This window comes from Arachis ipaensis, chromosome B10 (assembly GCF_059453495.1).
Source record: "Arachis ipaensis isolate K30076 ecotype BB chromosome B10, ASM5945349v1, whole genome shotgun sequence".
Classification (NCBI taxonomy): Eukaryota; Viridiplantae; Streptophyta; class Magnoliopsida; order Fabales; family Fabaceae; genus Arachis; species Arachis ipaensis.
In genome coordinates, this window is record NC_142435.1 from 1946094 (window position 1) to 1963765 (window position 17672).

General features: G+C 34.0%; 1 protein-coding gene, 2 non-coding genes and 1 pseudogene across 3 annotated transcripts; 1 reads left to right on the top strand and 3 right to left on the bottom strand.

The window, feature by feature from the left end:
• Nucleotides 1-1767: 1767 nt before the first annotated feature.
• Nucleotides 1768-1878, bottom strand: LOC148578938 (small nucleolar RNA Z278). Its single transcript, XR_015899253.1, has one exon. It is a non-coding gene; the product is annotated as a small nucleolar RNA Z278 (small nucleolar RNA).
• Nucleotides 1879-1934: 56 nt separating this feature from the next.
• LOC148578939 (small nucleolar RNA Z223) lies at nt 1935-2027 on the bottom strand. The gene has a single exon (XR_015897639.1). It is a non-coding gene; the product is annotated as a small nucleolar RNA Z223 (small nucleolar RNA).
• Nucleotides 2028-3710: 1683 nt separating this feature from the next.
• LOC148578940 (uncharacterized) lies at nt 3711-6124 on the bottom strand (annotated as a pseudogene).
• A 9667-nt stretch (nt 6125-15791) lies between these two features.
• Nucleotides 15792-17672, top strand: LOC107619905 (protein kinase PINOID-like). Its single transcript, XM_088503159.1, has 2 exons — nt 15792-16544; nt 16644-17672. Exons 1-2 carry the CDS (start codon nt 15916-15918, stop codon nt 17467-17469), a joined length of 1455 nt encoding a protein of 484 aa, XP_088359285.1. The 5' UTR covers nt 15792-15915; the 3' UTR covers nt 17470-17672.

Below are 17672 nucleotides of genomic sequence, written 5' to 3' on the forward strand. Positions count from 1 at the left end.
GCAACTTCACCTGCACTTTGATCGCCTCCTCGGTAGCCCCAATGGCATTCTGAGCATGCTTCACAGTCTCTTTATTTTTCTTCTTCAGCTCGGTGGCCTCAGCCTTGGCGGCATTTGCCGATGAAACGGCATCGTCACGCTCTTTTTCCAACTCCTTCACCTGACCTTGAGCAACGTTGAGCTGACCCTCTAGAGTAAGCTCTCGCGTGGTAAGCCGGGCGACCGTGGCGTCGAAAGTCTTTACTTTCTCTTCAGAAGTAGGCAGTTGCGCCTGCAGTGACTTCACTTCCAGTTTTAACTAATCCTGGGAATTGACAACCGATTGAAGCTTACCCTCCATAGTCCGAGCCCCAGCCTAGATGGGTTCCGCTTTCCTTGCTATGGCGGCAGCCCGGAGCAAGGTGCGATACATCCACTTGGCTTGGGAGGCCTGATCCCCACTAAGAAAGAAGTCCTCCGTGCCGGGCGGGAGTTGTGAATCGATAAAGGTCCTGGCATCGAAGTTCTTCTCCATCACGGTGAGAACTCCCTCAGGGCTTGAGGTTGATTTCCTTTTCCTCGGATTATCGACGATGGTGACCTCGGGCACCACCTCCTCTTCCTCAACCTCTGGTCGGGGGTCGGACCAGTGCTTGTACCGATCACCTTCCCTTGAGGAGGTTGGGACTATAATTCGGGAGCAGGGGAATGCGGTGCCTAGTTGGCATGGGTGGTGGAGCTATCGTCACTGATTCCTGGAAGGAACATCGAAAACAAGGTATCAAGTCCAACCTGTTCGCCAGCCATTGACACTGAAACAAGGAAACACATAAGAACTTGTTAAGCAAGATACTGAATAAATAAATAAGTCGAGCATTAGAAATCAAGAAACTACGACCAACCGACTACTCACCTATGTAACCCATACCCATCTCACGGCACTACAAGAAAAAGTAGTATTTGTAACAAAAAAATTATTACAAAAAATCAGAATTTTGAAACAAAAGGATTTTGTAACAAAAAAAGGGGCCATTGCAGTATGTCCCGTTACAAAAAGTTTTTGTAACAAAAAAGGAACTGTTACAATTCAAAGTAATATTTTGTAACAAATTTTTCTGATACAAAAAATCAAAAGTCATTATAAAAGTGATAACAATATCTGACCTTTAAAATATTTTTCGTAACAATTTAAATTTTTGTGTCATAATATTTTGTTACAAAATACTACTTACTTTTGTAACATTTTTTATTCTTAGTTACAAAAATAAAAAGTTCATTTTAAAATATTTAATTAAATAATTGATATATCAATTAATTTTTTAGACATGTTAACTTAACATTTATATAATATATAGTCATATAGATAATTAGAATATCTTATATGTCATTAAGATTCTTTCACAATAAAATAAGTTCTAGAAATTCAACTAAACACAACTTTTTCCTAACATAAAATTGTATCATATCGGATTTATAATTCTTGACTCTTCTAGCATATTTCAATCAAGTTGGCATCAATTTTGTACCCCTGTAAATATGAACAATGAAAACTAAAATTAAAAAACAACAAATAACACTATCTTCATCAGAGTAAAAATTAAGTTAGAACTTATAAGTTAAAATTAACTAATTCTTTAAGAATCTATTCTTAAAGTTTAAAACTAGCCAATCAAGAATGTAAATTATCAAGAATTAACAATTCAATATATAAACTCGGACTAATTAATCATAATTCAATTCATTAAATTTACATAAGTATCAATTGTCAAACAATCACTATCAATTGTCAATTCATTAAATCATAATTCAAATGAATGCAGCTTCACCAAGTAGGTTCTCCCTATAAACAGGGTCTTGGCTCCACAACACCTCAAACAGTTGGGTTGAATCATCACAGGCTATGTTTGGCACTCAATTAACATGCATTAACAACAACTTAAAAAATAATAAATGTAGAAAGGCTCAGAAATATAACAGCTTCATCAATCACAATATTTTCAGAAGTAGAACTGGCATTTGAAGATGAATTATTATCCTCATAGCTAACCAGAAATACATCAAGCAGAAAATCCAAAATCAAATGTTTATTAAATCAGAACTCAACGTTTGGATAAAAGATTGATTGCCATATAAGTCATTACTTACAGTATTTTATCAACTTCCTTTAGAATATCGACTACAACTACATGCATGTCCTCCCTACTAAGTTCCTTCTTGGATTTCTTACTACCTTTTCCTTTTCCTAACAATGGCATTGGAATAGAATAATTTGAGATGAAAAATTTACAAATAGACACATACTTGTAAAATACAGAACCATGCTGTGTAACTTGATACAAATTCATATCAAGGGTGTGTTTATCAGGATGGTAAAAAATGGGGAGGCAAATTTCATGTGAGCTCTGTAATTATAAGCATTTATCTCATCCATGAAAACTTATGTCCCATTTTTTCCCCCAACCAAACACCTGAGAAAGGAAGTTTCCAGAAACAGTTTGACAAGACTACTTAATCAAAGTTAACAAGTTCTAAAACTATTTCGAGCAAACAATAGAATGCTAAAAGAAATAGAGCAAGCACTACAGACAACATCATATGTAAATTGGAAAAAATACAATCAATTCACCTTGATCCTTCACTGAAGCCTTTGATGGCTTCGCTATTTGTTTTTTTGCTTGCAGCCTTTCCCTTAATATCTGACTTTTCACTAGAGATTTTCTGCTTCTTGGATGCCAAAAGCACTATCCTGATGAATAAGCAAGTCACAACCCAAATCCTCCAGATATGCACGGAAGAGAAAAATAAACAAAATTGGTCTATTATGAACAAAAATAAAAATCCAAATGAAAAGCTAAGATTATCATTTGCTTTCATAATTGACAAAATGCAGAAACTTAACAAGAAAGCTAAGTATCTCCAATTATCTCAAGGAAAAATAAGTGCCAAAACCAACAAAACAACTCAGCAGAAACTGCCAATAGTTAGAAAGCAACTTGGTTGAGCTATTGCATTCACAATTACACCAAGTTGAAACACAAAGCTACTAGTTCGTATGATGAAAAAGTTAAGATCTTATAAAACTCATTTTCAGGTGTTGACTACACAATGTGAATCTTACGAGACAAATAACATGCTATGTTATCATAGAGAATAGTCTTATATATGTTACCTTTGCATCCTTAACAATTGGTGCTTGCAGCCCATTAATGACTTCTTTTGCATCATATATCACTCTCGATGGGGTTGAATAAAGGGCATGAACTCGACCATCCTGAAGAAGCATTATCCAGAAGTACCATTAGTATCTCAAAAAATTCTAAAACCACAAATGCTTAACAGAATAAGTTTTATTTAATTTAGATTCAGTCAAATTTAGCAGGCCAAGCTGGAAGATAGTACATAGCTAGAAATCAATACTTAAGTAAAGAAAGTGGTGAATTAAGGAAATTGTTGATGATATTAACTTGATTAACATAGTGAATAAACTTATCCAATCGACGAAACCAAGTATGTGCATATTGGTACTTGAAATCTGTACTTGCATCCATCTAAACAAAACAAGACAAATTTGCATACCTCTATAAAGTAAGTTATGTTAGTGGCTGAAAGTTTTTTGGTTATGACAACAGAGCTCCTAAGCAATCTTAGCTGCTCCTCAACTCCCTTGAGCTTGCCCTTCCCTCCTATCCGAAGCTCCTGGCGGAAATCAATGACAACAATATTCCCAAAAATTAAAGGAAATCAAAATCAGAGGGGAGAACGCCCTTACCGGCAGTGAATCCCGGTGAGGCAGTGCTGTTTTCCGGTGACAGGGGCTCAGTGACTCAACCCCTAACATCGGCGACGACAGTGACTCCACGAATGGCGACTGGGCGCAGCAGGGCGAACATCACCTCCTCCTTTTTCCTCCGTCTTCCTCTATCCACGCGTCTGTCTCTCTAGTGCGTCTTCAGCATCGTCCGCGATGGGAGATGCGATGGCGGTGGAGGCTAGTAACGACCCGCTCGCGATGAAGACGACGATGGCGGCGGCTTCCTTTGGCGACAGTAGAACGCGAACAGACGGCGGCGATGGAGGCACAGCGACGCTCCTTCCTCGCGCAGCTCTTCCTCTCGCTCAACGTCTCCCCCTTCCTGGCGGCGACACGACGGCGCATGCCCGCCGGCACCGTCCTCCCTCTTCCCCCTCTCCTTCTCTTACTCTCTGATTCCAGCTTCCACCTTTCTTTTCCTTTCTTTCCCTCTCCGTTCTTCCCTTTCTCTTGTTGTGTGTGTGTGTTTTTGTGTGTGTGTGCACATTTGGGGAATGGGGGTGTGGCGGCTGGAAGGGTTTAGGGTTAAGGTGAGTGAGTGAGTGAGTGAGTGTGGGTAGTGTTAGGATAAAATTAGAGTTAGAATTTTTTAATTTGAGAACTAGGGATTGTTTTTGGAGAAAATGTAAATTAGAAATTTTTTGATAAATTGAGATTTGGTAATTTTAATTAAATATAGAATATTAAATATTTATAAAAATTATATAAGTTTTAATTAATTTTAAACTTAAAATTTTTTTGTTTTCGTTTAATTATTTTTTGATAAATAATTTTTTGAAAATAAAATCATGAATAATTATAATAAATCACAAATAATTTATTTTTTATTTTTTAACAATCAGAGATTTTACAAGCTTAATAATGAGTGTTGGGTTATGGTGGATTTAGGATTTTAGTAGAAAGAAGGAAAAAACTAGAATTCTATATTTTGTTCTCAAGGAATTTTTTTTAAAAAAAAATAAATATAAAAATATGTTAAATTTTAGAGTGGTAATGAAACAAAAAATAATATTGGTTATAAATTAATTTTAAATAAGAGAAGGAATGTGACCGCCAATGAGTTATAACTCAAATGGTATAGTATTTTCATACTCATCTAAGAGGTCGCACGTTCAAGTCTTCCTATCTTTGGTATAAAAAAAAGAAGGAGGGTGACCAGCGAGCGGTAGAATAAAGAGTGAAAGTGAGGATTACAATTAGGGTTTTTTACTTTTTATATTTGTTTTTATTTTTAATTTTAATTATTTTTAGTAACAAAAATTCTTGTATTTTGTGACAAACAAATAATTTGTTACAAACAATATTGAATTTTGTGACAAATTAATTTTTTGTTACAAAATATTTTAAACTTTTGCAACAACTTCATCTTTTGTTACAAAATATTATAAAATTTTGTAACAAAATATTGTTTCGTTACAAAAGCCAATATAATTTGTAACAAAAAAATCAAATCATTACAAAAATAACAAAATGTTTCATAACAAATTATATTGTTGTTACAATCATTTTTTGTAACAATTTTAAATTTGTTACAAAATTTTTGTTACAAATGTTCTATTTTCTTGTAGTGCAGTCACCTATAAGAAGGTGAGGGTTAACGTTATGTTTGCCAAAAATAACCAACAGCACGTCGGCAACCTTTTTATTCTGTTGGGTCAGGCCTTTGTAAGTCACTTTTGTGAACGCACTGGCCTCGGCTCCAAAGCTCCAGTAGGTCGGGATGCGGCGTTCTCCCTCCAAAGTTAACCAGAAGGGATGCTGACCTTCGGCAGGCCACACTTTAAAGTACTTTTCTTTGAAACCATGAAAAGAGTCTTCGAACAACCCGAAGATCCGTCTACCCTGGGCCGCCCGGAAAGACATGTACCCCCTTCTTGGCTTTCCCTTCCTTGGAGGGGTTCGTCAAGACAAAAAACCACAAGAAAGCCTCCACCGAATCCGGTAGTTCGAGATATTCGCAGACCATCTCGAAGCATCGAATGGAGGCCCAACTGTTCGGGTGCAGTTGCGACGGCGCCACGTCACATTGTTCAGTAGCGCCATTTGGAAGGGGGAGAAGGGGATGCGAACCCCCAGGCTGGTAAACATCGCCTTGTACACCCAAATCCAATCAGCAACCCGGGGAGTGTTTAGGTTAAGGTGACATATTCGTTCTCGGTCCGTGGGAACAAACACATCGTAGCGATCCTCCTCGGGAACTCCCCCGCACAGCCGGTCGTTTTGACGGAACTCCATGAGCTCCTCCAGAGTTATTCGTGAAGGGGTATCCTTCACATCTGATGTCACCCAGGCGTACCGGTCTACAGGAGCCCTAACAATGGGACGCTGTGTCATACCTACAGTGGAAAAACCACTTAGTTAATGAGTTCGGTAGGTCAGAAAACCGGAAAAGTTGGAACTAGCACTACGCGTCACAGTAAGCCTATCTACAATTAAGCAAAGGATAAAAAACAAAAACTAGAAATCTAGTGGTAACCCTCCTAAAAAAGCCTAACTAAACAGCGGCGTAATCCAAGTGAAAGAGCATCCACAACGTATGAACTACAAAGACGAAGCAGTAGCAACAGTGACAACAGCATCATTCATCCATTTAGGATAAAGAAAGAGATGCTTACCAGGAAGATTGTTGCCAGGGAATATTGGAAAAAATTGAAGGGACACAGTTGAATTGGAAGCAGACCAAGGCAATGAAATCCAGAGAGCTTGATAGGAAAAATGAGAAAGAGCAGCGTAGGAGTGACTCAGAAATGGGAAGATGGAATGTGAAAGTGGGAGAAAGAAACTGAGGAATAACAGCCACTACTCGGAAGCGCGAAAGTCAGGGGTAAAACAGAATTTTTTCCCTAGCTTTTCAAATCAGTCATAATGGCATTAAATGTCAGGCGCGAGGAACGAGGCGACGATTGACGTTCCCTTGAAACGGACGAAGCCCACTCGCGAGTAGGGGGGCACGCCCCTATCACGAGCGGCCGACTCCACGGGAACCTAACCAGAGAAAGAGTGAAGGAAACGCGCCAACAACGACGTTCACGGCCATAACTAGCGCGTTGAGGGCACTGTTCCGTCCCAGCCCAATTGGCCCACTACTCGAACCCGACGTACCGGCCAACCCGACGGGACAACACGACCCGAACCGGGAGGCGACCCGGATTCCACCTCCCCTCTCGCGAGGTACCTGACAGCTGGGGCCTGGGGAGGAAGCTTCCTCGAAGGTGGGCCTGCTCCTGTAGGACTCGCCCTAGTGTAGACTATATAAGGGGAGGGCCCTACCCCTCCCAAAAGGTACGTCACCTAACCTTTACCCTAACTGCTACCTTTGTACGGACACTGACTAAAGCGTCGGAGTCCCTTTGCAGGTGGCATCCCCCCTCTTCACTCCACGTCGTAAATCCGGGAGGATCTCGAGCTCCGACCTTCTCCTCTACACACTGGTCCTGTAGATCCAGACGCACGAAGGTGATCCGAACTCAATTTCTCCATCATTCCTGGGCATTTAGCACATCCGACCCGTTCGATACCCGAGCAACCGAACAATACCCGAATAAAAAAAATAATTAGAGAGAGATTCATGAAAAAGTTAGTTCTTTGCAAATTGAGTTTTGTAACTAAAAGAAGAACAAGACCGAATTTCTTCCTAATTTAATTGTCATAATTACTTAGTGAGTAACATTTTTTTAGCAAATTGGTGAGTTAGAAATTCAATTGAATAAAAGTATAGTAGCGACATATATTGTGATCACTATTCCGTCACAAGTGTTTGACATAAAATTAGCGAGAAGTTTGTTCCTAACTCATTCTTAGCCAAACTTTAACCTTATTTTGTGACCAATAATTTACTCACTAATAATTTGTTGCTAAATAAATTTAGTGTGAAAAGATGTATTAGCAAAGAACAATATTCCTAGCTAATTTATTATAAAGACTTAAAATGTTCTTTGCGATGAATAATTTTCTAGTTAATTTGTCACTAAAATTTTGTTTTTAACAGCAACTAATTTTTTTAATTTATCGCAAAATATTGCAAAAATTCAAGTTAGATTAGTGACGATTTGTCGCAATAAATAATCATTCAACTAAAAAAATGTTTCTTATTAAATAATTGCTAAAGTGAAAATTCGAATATTAAATGACTAAGACCTCACTAGCGAAAATTTTGTGACCCTTAACATTGACAAACAAAGTAAGTAACTACTATACTAATGAGTTTGATTTGTAATTTTTTTTTGTTATGGTAAATGAGATCTAATGGTAGATATCATGGTTGTTTGCTAGCTTATGATATTGTCTACCATCCACAGAATATGGTTAGGGATTATTATCACCAAATTCAATTATTGGTTCCTCCTCCTACTCTCATTCTCATACAGTTAGGCACTTTCCTCATGCCACCTATTTTGAGCCTTCTGTTTTTCCATCCAATAAATTTTAAATCAATCGAGTAACCTAATGTTTTTTTCCATCCAATAAACATGTTTATTTTAAAATTAGCTGGGTAGACGTAAAAAATCAATCTTACAAATGCTTAAAAATGCCAATGTTTTTATAAAATTTTCTAAGTTGTTAATTTCGATCCTACAATATTATATATGTGTTTGAAGAACATATATATATTAAGAATACTATTCTTAATAAAAATTTTAAATTTTTATTTTAATAAATATATAACAAACGTATTGATGAAAACTTAAATTTTATATATTTATTATAAAAACTTTTTAAATTGATAATATTAACATGTGCATATGTACCTAATAATAATAATATTTTTTTTGGTATTATAATAATAGTAATCTTATCTCTTTGTGTTTAAGTAATTTTGTTTAAACATGCAAGAAAAGTTGGAAGTAATTAATTGAGGTTGTGCATGGGTGTCTGGTCACGTGTGTAAATAGTAAAAGTTTGGTTCACTTGATAAAAAAATAAAAAATGCAAGGTGGTTCAAATATTTGTCATGGACCTCACAAACAAACAAAAGACTCATCAATTTTTCAGTGTTTGGGTTCCCTTTTGTACAAAACCTCATGGCCCCATAGCACCAACAATTCCACTTGGTGCACTTTTTGCTGCTCTTTACCAAAACACCATTCCCCACTCAAAACTATAATGGGTCCCTTCAATTTAGAGTGTGATGTGTGATAGTCTATATATTATTCTAATATGATATTTTTAAACTCGTATTTTTCTTTGATTATTATCTTAAGCTTAGTATTTTGATGAGTTTAGCTAATATATGTCCTTTATTTAAAACAGACATATAGTGTCTAAGTTTTTAATGTATTTATTTTATATTTATTAAAATAAAAAATTAAAAATTTATACCAATATTAATGTTAACAATTATCTTAAAAATACATATTAATTAAACCCTATTTATAGATTATCAAGTTTAGTTATACCGGCACCTTTGTTTGTACTAACTTGGTGACCTTAATGTTGAATCAATGAAGAAAAAAAATAGTGAATAAAGAAAATGATGGGTCCGAAGGTGTACATCAATTTCTTCTCAGTCTATTTCCAAGAAAAGGATGAGAGTCATGTGTGTCAAATAATTCAAAAATCATGTAGCCTCATTAGAGAATGGTTGTTTTCCATTGGGGCCCAATCAATTTCTCATCAAATTATCTTTGGACCCCACATCCCTCTTCTCCAACACTTGTTGCTTCCAATTATCATAACATGTCATGCATGCATTGTTTTTGTTTCAGCCAATATTTAGTATCAATCTAATCCGTTCCGTTCCATAAACTAAATCGAAATCCAGATATTTAATTTAATCGACATCAGCTTAATTGTCATTTGTTTGTACTCCCAACAACTTGCATCAATGCCATTACAACTCAAATCATTTAATTAATAACTAACTAAGATTACTTCTTTGTTCCATAAATTCCTATTATGAATTCATCTAATTACTTAATTGTCTTCTACTTTAATAATTGATAAGACCTATTGCAAAACAAAAACATCGTTGTTCGCTTGTTACAAGTATGCCCCCTAATTATTAAAGCTACCTAATTCTTCAAGTTTTTGGTAAATCTTAATGTATAATAATGTATTATCATGTTTGTTTTGACTTCTAAACAAAATCACATGTATTTGCCTATCAAATGCAATATTGTTTAAGCCAAATAGAACAGAGAAGCTTCTGCTTTAGTATTTTATTATATTTATTTCTATAACTGTGTATCTATATGTATCCAAGATTTAAAATAAAAAACTTATGGTTATTAATCTAGTACCATAATCTCCTGCTATTGAACTATACATGCATGTTAATTATATATTGTCTTTAATTTTGTTTTGACATGTATCTTATTATCCCAGTAATTTTTATGTACTAATTATATTCACTACCTAATTAGGGAATTGTTGATTTCGGACTAATTAAATAGTAAAGTTTACTTTTCTACTAAAATAAATAAATTATGAACATATTGAGATACACCAGAAAAATCATTTTGTTAGTACAAGAGATAACTTCCGTAGTAAAACGGCCACGGGATAATAGAATTTAAGATAATTTTGGAGTACTATAATAATTAAAAAAATTTTTAAGTATATTAGAATTTCAGTAAATTTTAATCGTTGATTTTAATTATATATATTATATTTTTTTTTATAATTAAGATTAATAATTAAAAATTATTAAAATACCAGTATATTAGTATATTTGAAAATTTTTTCAATAATTATTTGTTACTTATATCATCCCTAAAAAGAATAAAAAATATAAAAAAATACACAGGACCACAAAATTATTACACACAACTTTTTTCTTTTCAGTGCATTTGTCTAATCCTCCATGAAACATATTTCAGCTACCACAAACTTTCCCATGTTTCTATATATATGTACATATATAGCTACCTTATTGATTCCTTTTTTCTAATGATAGCATATAATGAATGTATGCACTAATAAATGATTGCTAGCTATAAAAACTTTGAGGCATAAAGGAGGAAAAGAAACCTGCAAGTCCCAAAATAAATTATCAAATTATTTACTTTACGATAATAAGAAAATATAGAAGTTAACTTTGATGCAGTCAATATTAACTATTTTTTATAGACTAAAAATTGTTATTTTTGGATGATTTAAAATTTAAAATTAAAAATTTATGCTTAGAATTTAAGATAAATAAAATATTTTTAAAAAATTGATTAATATTAATTAAAAAAGAAAAAAAATTTAAAATTTAATTATTACTTTTAGAGAATTTAAAATTTAAAATTAAAATTTAATATAAAATTTTAAATTTATAGTTTAATATTTAATATTTAATATTAAATATTTAAAACTAATAAAAAAATTGATTCTCAATTAAATTATTTATTATATTATCTTTTTTCCTTCGAGAGTCCGTTACAGTGTTGACTTCCATGTACGCAAGCATGGTTTATTTAGCATCCTATTGTATTAATATATACATATTTTCAAATGAACCTTTTAAGTGTTTTAATTATTATACGTGATATGTCTCAATATTGATTTAAATCACATATGATAAGGTATATATGCATATGTTAGTTACATGTTTACTCCACACAAATTGCATATTCTCTATTAATCGTTTGCCGACATTGACAATGATAATAAGTTAGACCCGAAATGAATAATGGAAACATGTAAAAATGGATTCTGATACTTTGCTCTTCCTTTCCACAGATAACACTATTACTATTACGAAAGAGACAACTAAATAACTTGTTTCTCTTTAAATTATTTATTACATATGTGAAACGTTGAATATATATCTTTTCAAGAAAAGAAAAAACTTATCTTATATAACTATTGTCTCTAATCATTAAAATTTAAGAGAGTAAAATAACAAAGTACTTCCTATGAATTTTAAATTAGATTATTTTTACGGTGTTTTTTAATTTCATAGGTTAAGAATTTATTTATTGTAGATTAGAGCTTTATTTAAAAGTTTGTAGTTGGTCGATAAATTGCTGTATATACAAAACGAATCGTCTGACACTTATTTAAAATTTAAACAGACTAATGAATTAATCAGTAGATCGATCCAAATTAAATTTTAAGTAGGATAATTTAATCTTATTATAATCACCAAATTAATTTATAATCTTTTATTTTGTAAACAAATAAACTCCTATGTCAAAATTTGCTAAATATTTGGACAAATTAATTTTTATCATTGTTTGAAAAACATATAACAGTTGTTAATAATTTTTAAAATTTTTAAATTAATCTTTTTATATGGACCAACAATCTAATTTAAAAATTAATTTATTTAATAAAATAAAAATTTATAAATTGATTTAATAATTAAATTTTGTTAAAAATTAAATTCTCTAACTCAAAATTTGTCAAAAACTAATTTAATATATTGCTAAATTTAAAATTTTAGAATGTCAATGTTCTTTAGCTAGAGTTATCCAAATCATGATTAAGGTAACGTTTCTTTCTAATATGTATGTTTTCTTTTTAGACGAGTCCATTTTAATTATAAAAAACGAGTCCATTTTAATTATAGAAGAATATTAAGTCTAAAATAGTAATCTTTCCACACAGTAGAGTACGCAGTCTTAGAAATCACAATTATTAGCATTGCTGCTTATATTGTATTACCTAGGAGAAAGGTGTCCACGCTACTTTTTAGTTTTAATATGTGAATTATAATTAAACTAAATTAATATGACAAAATGAGGTGAGGCTTACGAACAATTAAGGCCATGTTTGTTTGTAAGAGCCAGTGAGAAGAGTGCAAACGTGTGTGGAGCATGTGCAAAGTAGAAAATGATTGCTCATTTGGAAATCAATACATTCTTATTTTTGAAGCAAGTGTGATTCTGCTTTCACTGTACATTTATATAATTAACTTTTAATTAAACTCAATCCTCAGCTCAAATAAATCAATTAATAATATTACTTTAAGCTTTCAACACAAATCATATATCATTGGAGGTTATGTCAACATTTTCTCATGGTTTGCCATCATCAATTATATGTAATATATGGTGAGGCATATAATGATTAAAAAATATTTATAATTTTCTTATTAAACATTTTTGTTTATCTAATTTTTTAGGAGACCCACATGGTGTCCTCCACACATGTTCAAAATCAATGTATTCACATATGAAAGCTATGGATTTTGGTTACGTTGAAATTAAAGAGTGAAACAAAATTTTGGAAAAGTTTTCTATCTTTTTAAAAAATTTTCATTAATACCATGAAATTTATTGGTTCAAGGGTTTAATTACTATTTTAAGTAACAAAATTATAATTGTTATTATCAACAACCACATAAATTTATATTCTTATCATTTTTCTAAACTGCATCTAATTAATTATATAAAAACTATTTATACTTAATAGGAAGAGAAATATTCAGTCTCTAAATTGAAAAGATAACATTAGTAAAAAAAAATTAATAAGATTAATTGTATTCTTTTTAATAATATAGTATTGGGGTGTGAGCATGAATATATGTGTATATATAATAAGATTCCCATGCAGAGGCAATAAGTTGGAAAAGGTTAAAAGTGTCTTGTGAAAGGTCAGGTCACCACTTACGTCGGGGCCTATTATCGTACCATAAAATTGGACCTACGATTGATCTCAATGTTTTCTTATATTATTATTATATCGTTACTAATTGGTTAGTACAAACATAAGCCCAAAACACAACCTCCACATTTTGCTCCAAGTGGAATATTATATTAAGATAGATAATAAATGTGCAATAACATTATCAGTTTATCACTCACTAGTCACTGTTGTCTCTGTATCCAAAGGCATTACATACACTCACTCTCTCTTCCCCTTTCCTTTCATTTTGACATGACCATGGGCGGCCTTGGGCTATCTTGATTCCACACACACAAATTGTGGTTCTTGTTCATCAAATTATTATACTTGCTGTTCATATTCTTTGTATTTTCTGCCTCCCTCTTCACAAAAATCTCTCATGACACCTTCAATAGGATCTGAATAATTGTTACAAAATATTTTACATACACCACAAACATGTATTGAGACTACAATAATTTTCTATTTGGTTGACGTGCCTAACAAATCACCACTACATAGCGCGTACTTTCAAAGTTTGCTAAAAATGATTATATAACCGTTTGAAAGAAAATTAGCAAGTACAAAGGTGGCCATGAACATGTCAATCCTCGTGTGGGGATCTACCATTTTATACATACATCAAACTCTCTTCGTGAACCAGAAAATGACTTCTAATATCTTTCATCTTTTTAGATGACATAATAATATTTTCTTTTAATATTTAGACTACAGATAGGTATGTCATCAAGACAAGTTCAAAAAAGTATATAATTACCATATTAGAAAAGGTCTTAGAAAAAAATAATTAGACTATTTCATTTTTTCCAATTTTTAAGATCAAAATTATGCTAGCATTCAGGAATAAATCTAAAAATTTTGATATGCCAGGCGAAATTTTATATAAATTTGTTAATTATTTTTTATTATTTTTTTATTATATAAAAAAGTAATCTATACATGAATTACATGGTACTCTGCAGTACTCTATAAAATTATAAGATATCAATACTTTTATGGTATATTTAGTTAAGAATTTGTTACATCTCTTTTTAATTAAAATTCGTTCTTTTAAAAGTTTCAAAAATTTAGAAATAATTTATTAATTATTAATTATTTCAAAGGTATTAGTATTCTTATAGAATATAAAATATATTTCTCAAAATAAAACTATAGTTAAAATAAGTTATTATGAAAAAATAAGATAAAAATTTTCTTTTAAATAATATAAATTTAAAAAAAATAGTATTTTTTTATAAGAAAACAATGTCTAAAATACACAATATAATTATTAAAATAAAATAATTTAAGTAATTATATTCATAGAAATAAGTATATAGAAATTAATTTAAAAAATATAAAAACTTGAGTATATAATATAAAATTGATTAAGTAAAAATATTAATAAAAAAATTAAAACTTAAACCTATTCCACTAAATATTTTTTATTTTAACAATCATATATCTCATATATTATATTTCTTTAAAAAATTTGGGGAGGTCAAAATCACTACTTACTCCTGTATCCGTCTCTACTAGCATTGACTCTCCTCCCTCCTAAAATTCAACACAAAATAATTGATAAAAAAACATAAAAGAAACGAAAAAATAAAAAATGAACGAAGCTTGCTTATTGTTTTGTTTTTTGTTTTCCTTTTGTTTCCCAATGACCAAATGCTTCACATGGATGCATGGTGTATGTTCACCGTTACTCTTATATGTAATACCACGTAGCTTTTCTTACTCTTAAAGTTTTGTATTAAAAGTTGTATTGTGTAAAAAAAAAAAAAAAAAAAAAAAAAAAAAAGAAAGAAACAATAAATTAAACCACAAAAATAATAAAAAAAATACTATTTGTACATCAAAATCATCTACTAATATATTTATGTATAAATACATGTGTAGTTTAATTTATTTTTAATATATAATTGTATTAACATTACAATCAACCATTAATATATTTATGTATAAATATATGTGTAGTTTAATTTATTTTTAATATATAATTGTATTCTAACATATATTTTATAGGGTTAACTGACTTTGGTAGCTGATTAGCATAACTCAAATAATAATGATGGTGATATCCATAAATTGTGTTTGGTAAAATGGTTAGACAGCAACAAACTTAACCAGTGCAGGTTTTACAGAAATTTTCACACCCCTAATCAGTAAAAGGGTAAAAAAGGCCAAGTGCACCAGCAAAAAGCCTTTTTCACAGTTTCACACAAATTGAACCCTCTTTCTCTCTCTCACTGCACCCACACGCCCAGCCCTCCAAATGAATCCTCTGCTACGCGGCATCCCACTTCGTCATCATCCTTCAAAGTAACCAACGACTAACCAGGACTAAACTAAAGTAATGCAACAACTAGCCTCGCACGTGCCTAAACCCCTCTCTCACGTGCCCTTTTATTATCCCTTCCGTACTCCTTAACCATAAATACCACACAACTACCCCCTCATCCTTCCACAAACACAACCCACCCTCTTCCACAACGCATTCAAATTCTAAATTAAAATCAAAGCTCTGTCCTACTCTCTCTTCACTCTTCTCTTTTTTTTATGATCGATTCTTCCCTAACACCCCCATGGTAGATAGTGGTTTTGGTGGTGGTCGTGATTCTGGGATGAGCTTGGAGACTGTGAATTCTGCACAGAGAACTTCCATGAGCAGCGACAGCATCTGTAGCACCAGCTTCAGCCGTCTCTCCTTCAACCTCCTACCTACCTCGCCGGAGAGCCTCTCCATCAAGCCACACCGCTCCTCTGACTTTGCATACTCCGCCATCCGCTCCGCCACTTTCCGCCGCAAGTCCGGTCTCACTTTTCGCGACTTTCACCTCCTCCGCCGTATAGGCGCCGGTGACATCGGCACCGTCTACCTCTGCCGCCTCCGTGACTCAGCCGCCGCCTCCGATGAGTTCCCCTCCGGTGAGTACGACAACTCCAACAGCAACGGCAACGATGAACCAGCCGGGTGCTTCTACGCGATGAAGGTTGTGGACAAGGAGGCGGTGGCGATGAAGAACAAGTCGCAGAGGGCCGAAATGGAGAGGAAGATCCTAAAGATGTTGGACCATCCGTTCCTTCCTACCCTGTATGCGGAGTTTGAAGCGTCTCATTTCTCTTGCATTGTGATGGAGTTTTGTCCCGGCGGCGACCTCCACTCCCTCCGCCACAAGCAACCACACAAACGGTTCCCTCTCTCCTCCGCAAGGTGCTTTAAGTGAAAACATTCCAATATTACTGAATGAGGTTTGTGTGAGAAAATTAGGTGTAACTAATTATTTACTATTCCTCGTTGTTCTTGTTACAGGTTTTACGCTGCGGAGGTACTGGTTGCTTTGGAATACCTGCACATGCTTGGAATCATCTACAGGGATCTAAAGCCCGAAAACGTGTTGGTCAGATCAGACGGTCACATCATGCTCTCCGATTTCGATCTCTCCCTTTGTTCCGATGCAATCCCAGCCGTTGAATCCTCTGACTATTCCCCTGACCCAGAAAACACATTCCCGCTACCATACACAAACACACGCACCTACTCAGCAACGCCACTATTCTCCTGTCTCTCTAACCGCGTCTTCCGATCCAGGAAAGTTCAGACGCTCAACCCCAAGCGCCTCTTCGTGGCCGAGCCTGTCGGAGCACGCTCCTGCTCCTTCGTCGGAACTCACGAGTACGTGTCGCCAGAGGTTGCCTCCGGGAATTCCCACGGAAATGCCGTTGACTGGTGGTCTTTCGGGATATTCGTGTACGAGCTCGTGTATGGTCGCACACCGTTTGCTGGTCCATCCAACGATGTGACACTGCGCAACATCATAAAGAAGCCATTGGCGTTTCCTACAGCCACGTCCTGCAGCACGCTTGAGCACCACGTCTGGGACCTCATAAGTGGCTTGCTCCACAAGGACCCCACTCGAAGACTCGGGTCCAGGCGGGGCGCTGCTGACGTCAAAAAGCACCCCTTCTTCAGCGGGATCAACCTGGCGCTCATCAGGATGCTCACTCCGCCGGAGATTCCCTATCTCAGGGGGCAAAAAACGATGCCTTCTTCGTTGTTCTCTGCTACTACTAAAGGCCACAACACCATAATGAGTAATAAGCAGCTGCAAACAACGGCGTCGTTTGATTGCTTTTGAAAGAGTAAAATGAGAGAAAATATTCCGACGATGGCGGAGTTTTGCGCCACGTGTTAAGTCGGTGACCCCTCAGGTTTTATAGCTGGCGGGGTGACGTATGTGTATATTCAAGCTGTCTTTTTTTTTCCTTGTATCTTGCCTTTTTATATATATATTTCTTTAAAAAAAGATAGAATTTATATTTGAAATACTTATTTACCTTA

Bases quoted from the DNA above. Each gene is read 5' to 3' on its own strand.
- LOC107619905 (XM_088503159.1), top strand. From the start codon at position 15,916: ATGGTAGATAGTGGTTTTGGTGGTGGTCGTGATTCTGGGATGAGCTTG. The intron at 16,545-16,643 runs GTGCTTTAAGTG...TTCTTGTTACAG, and splicing joins TTCCCTCTCTCCTCCGCAAG to GTTTTACGCTGCGGAGGTAC.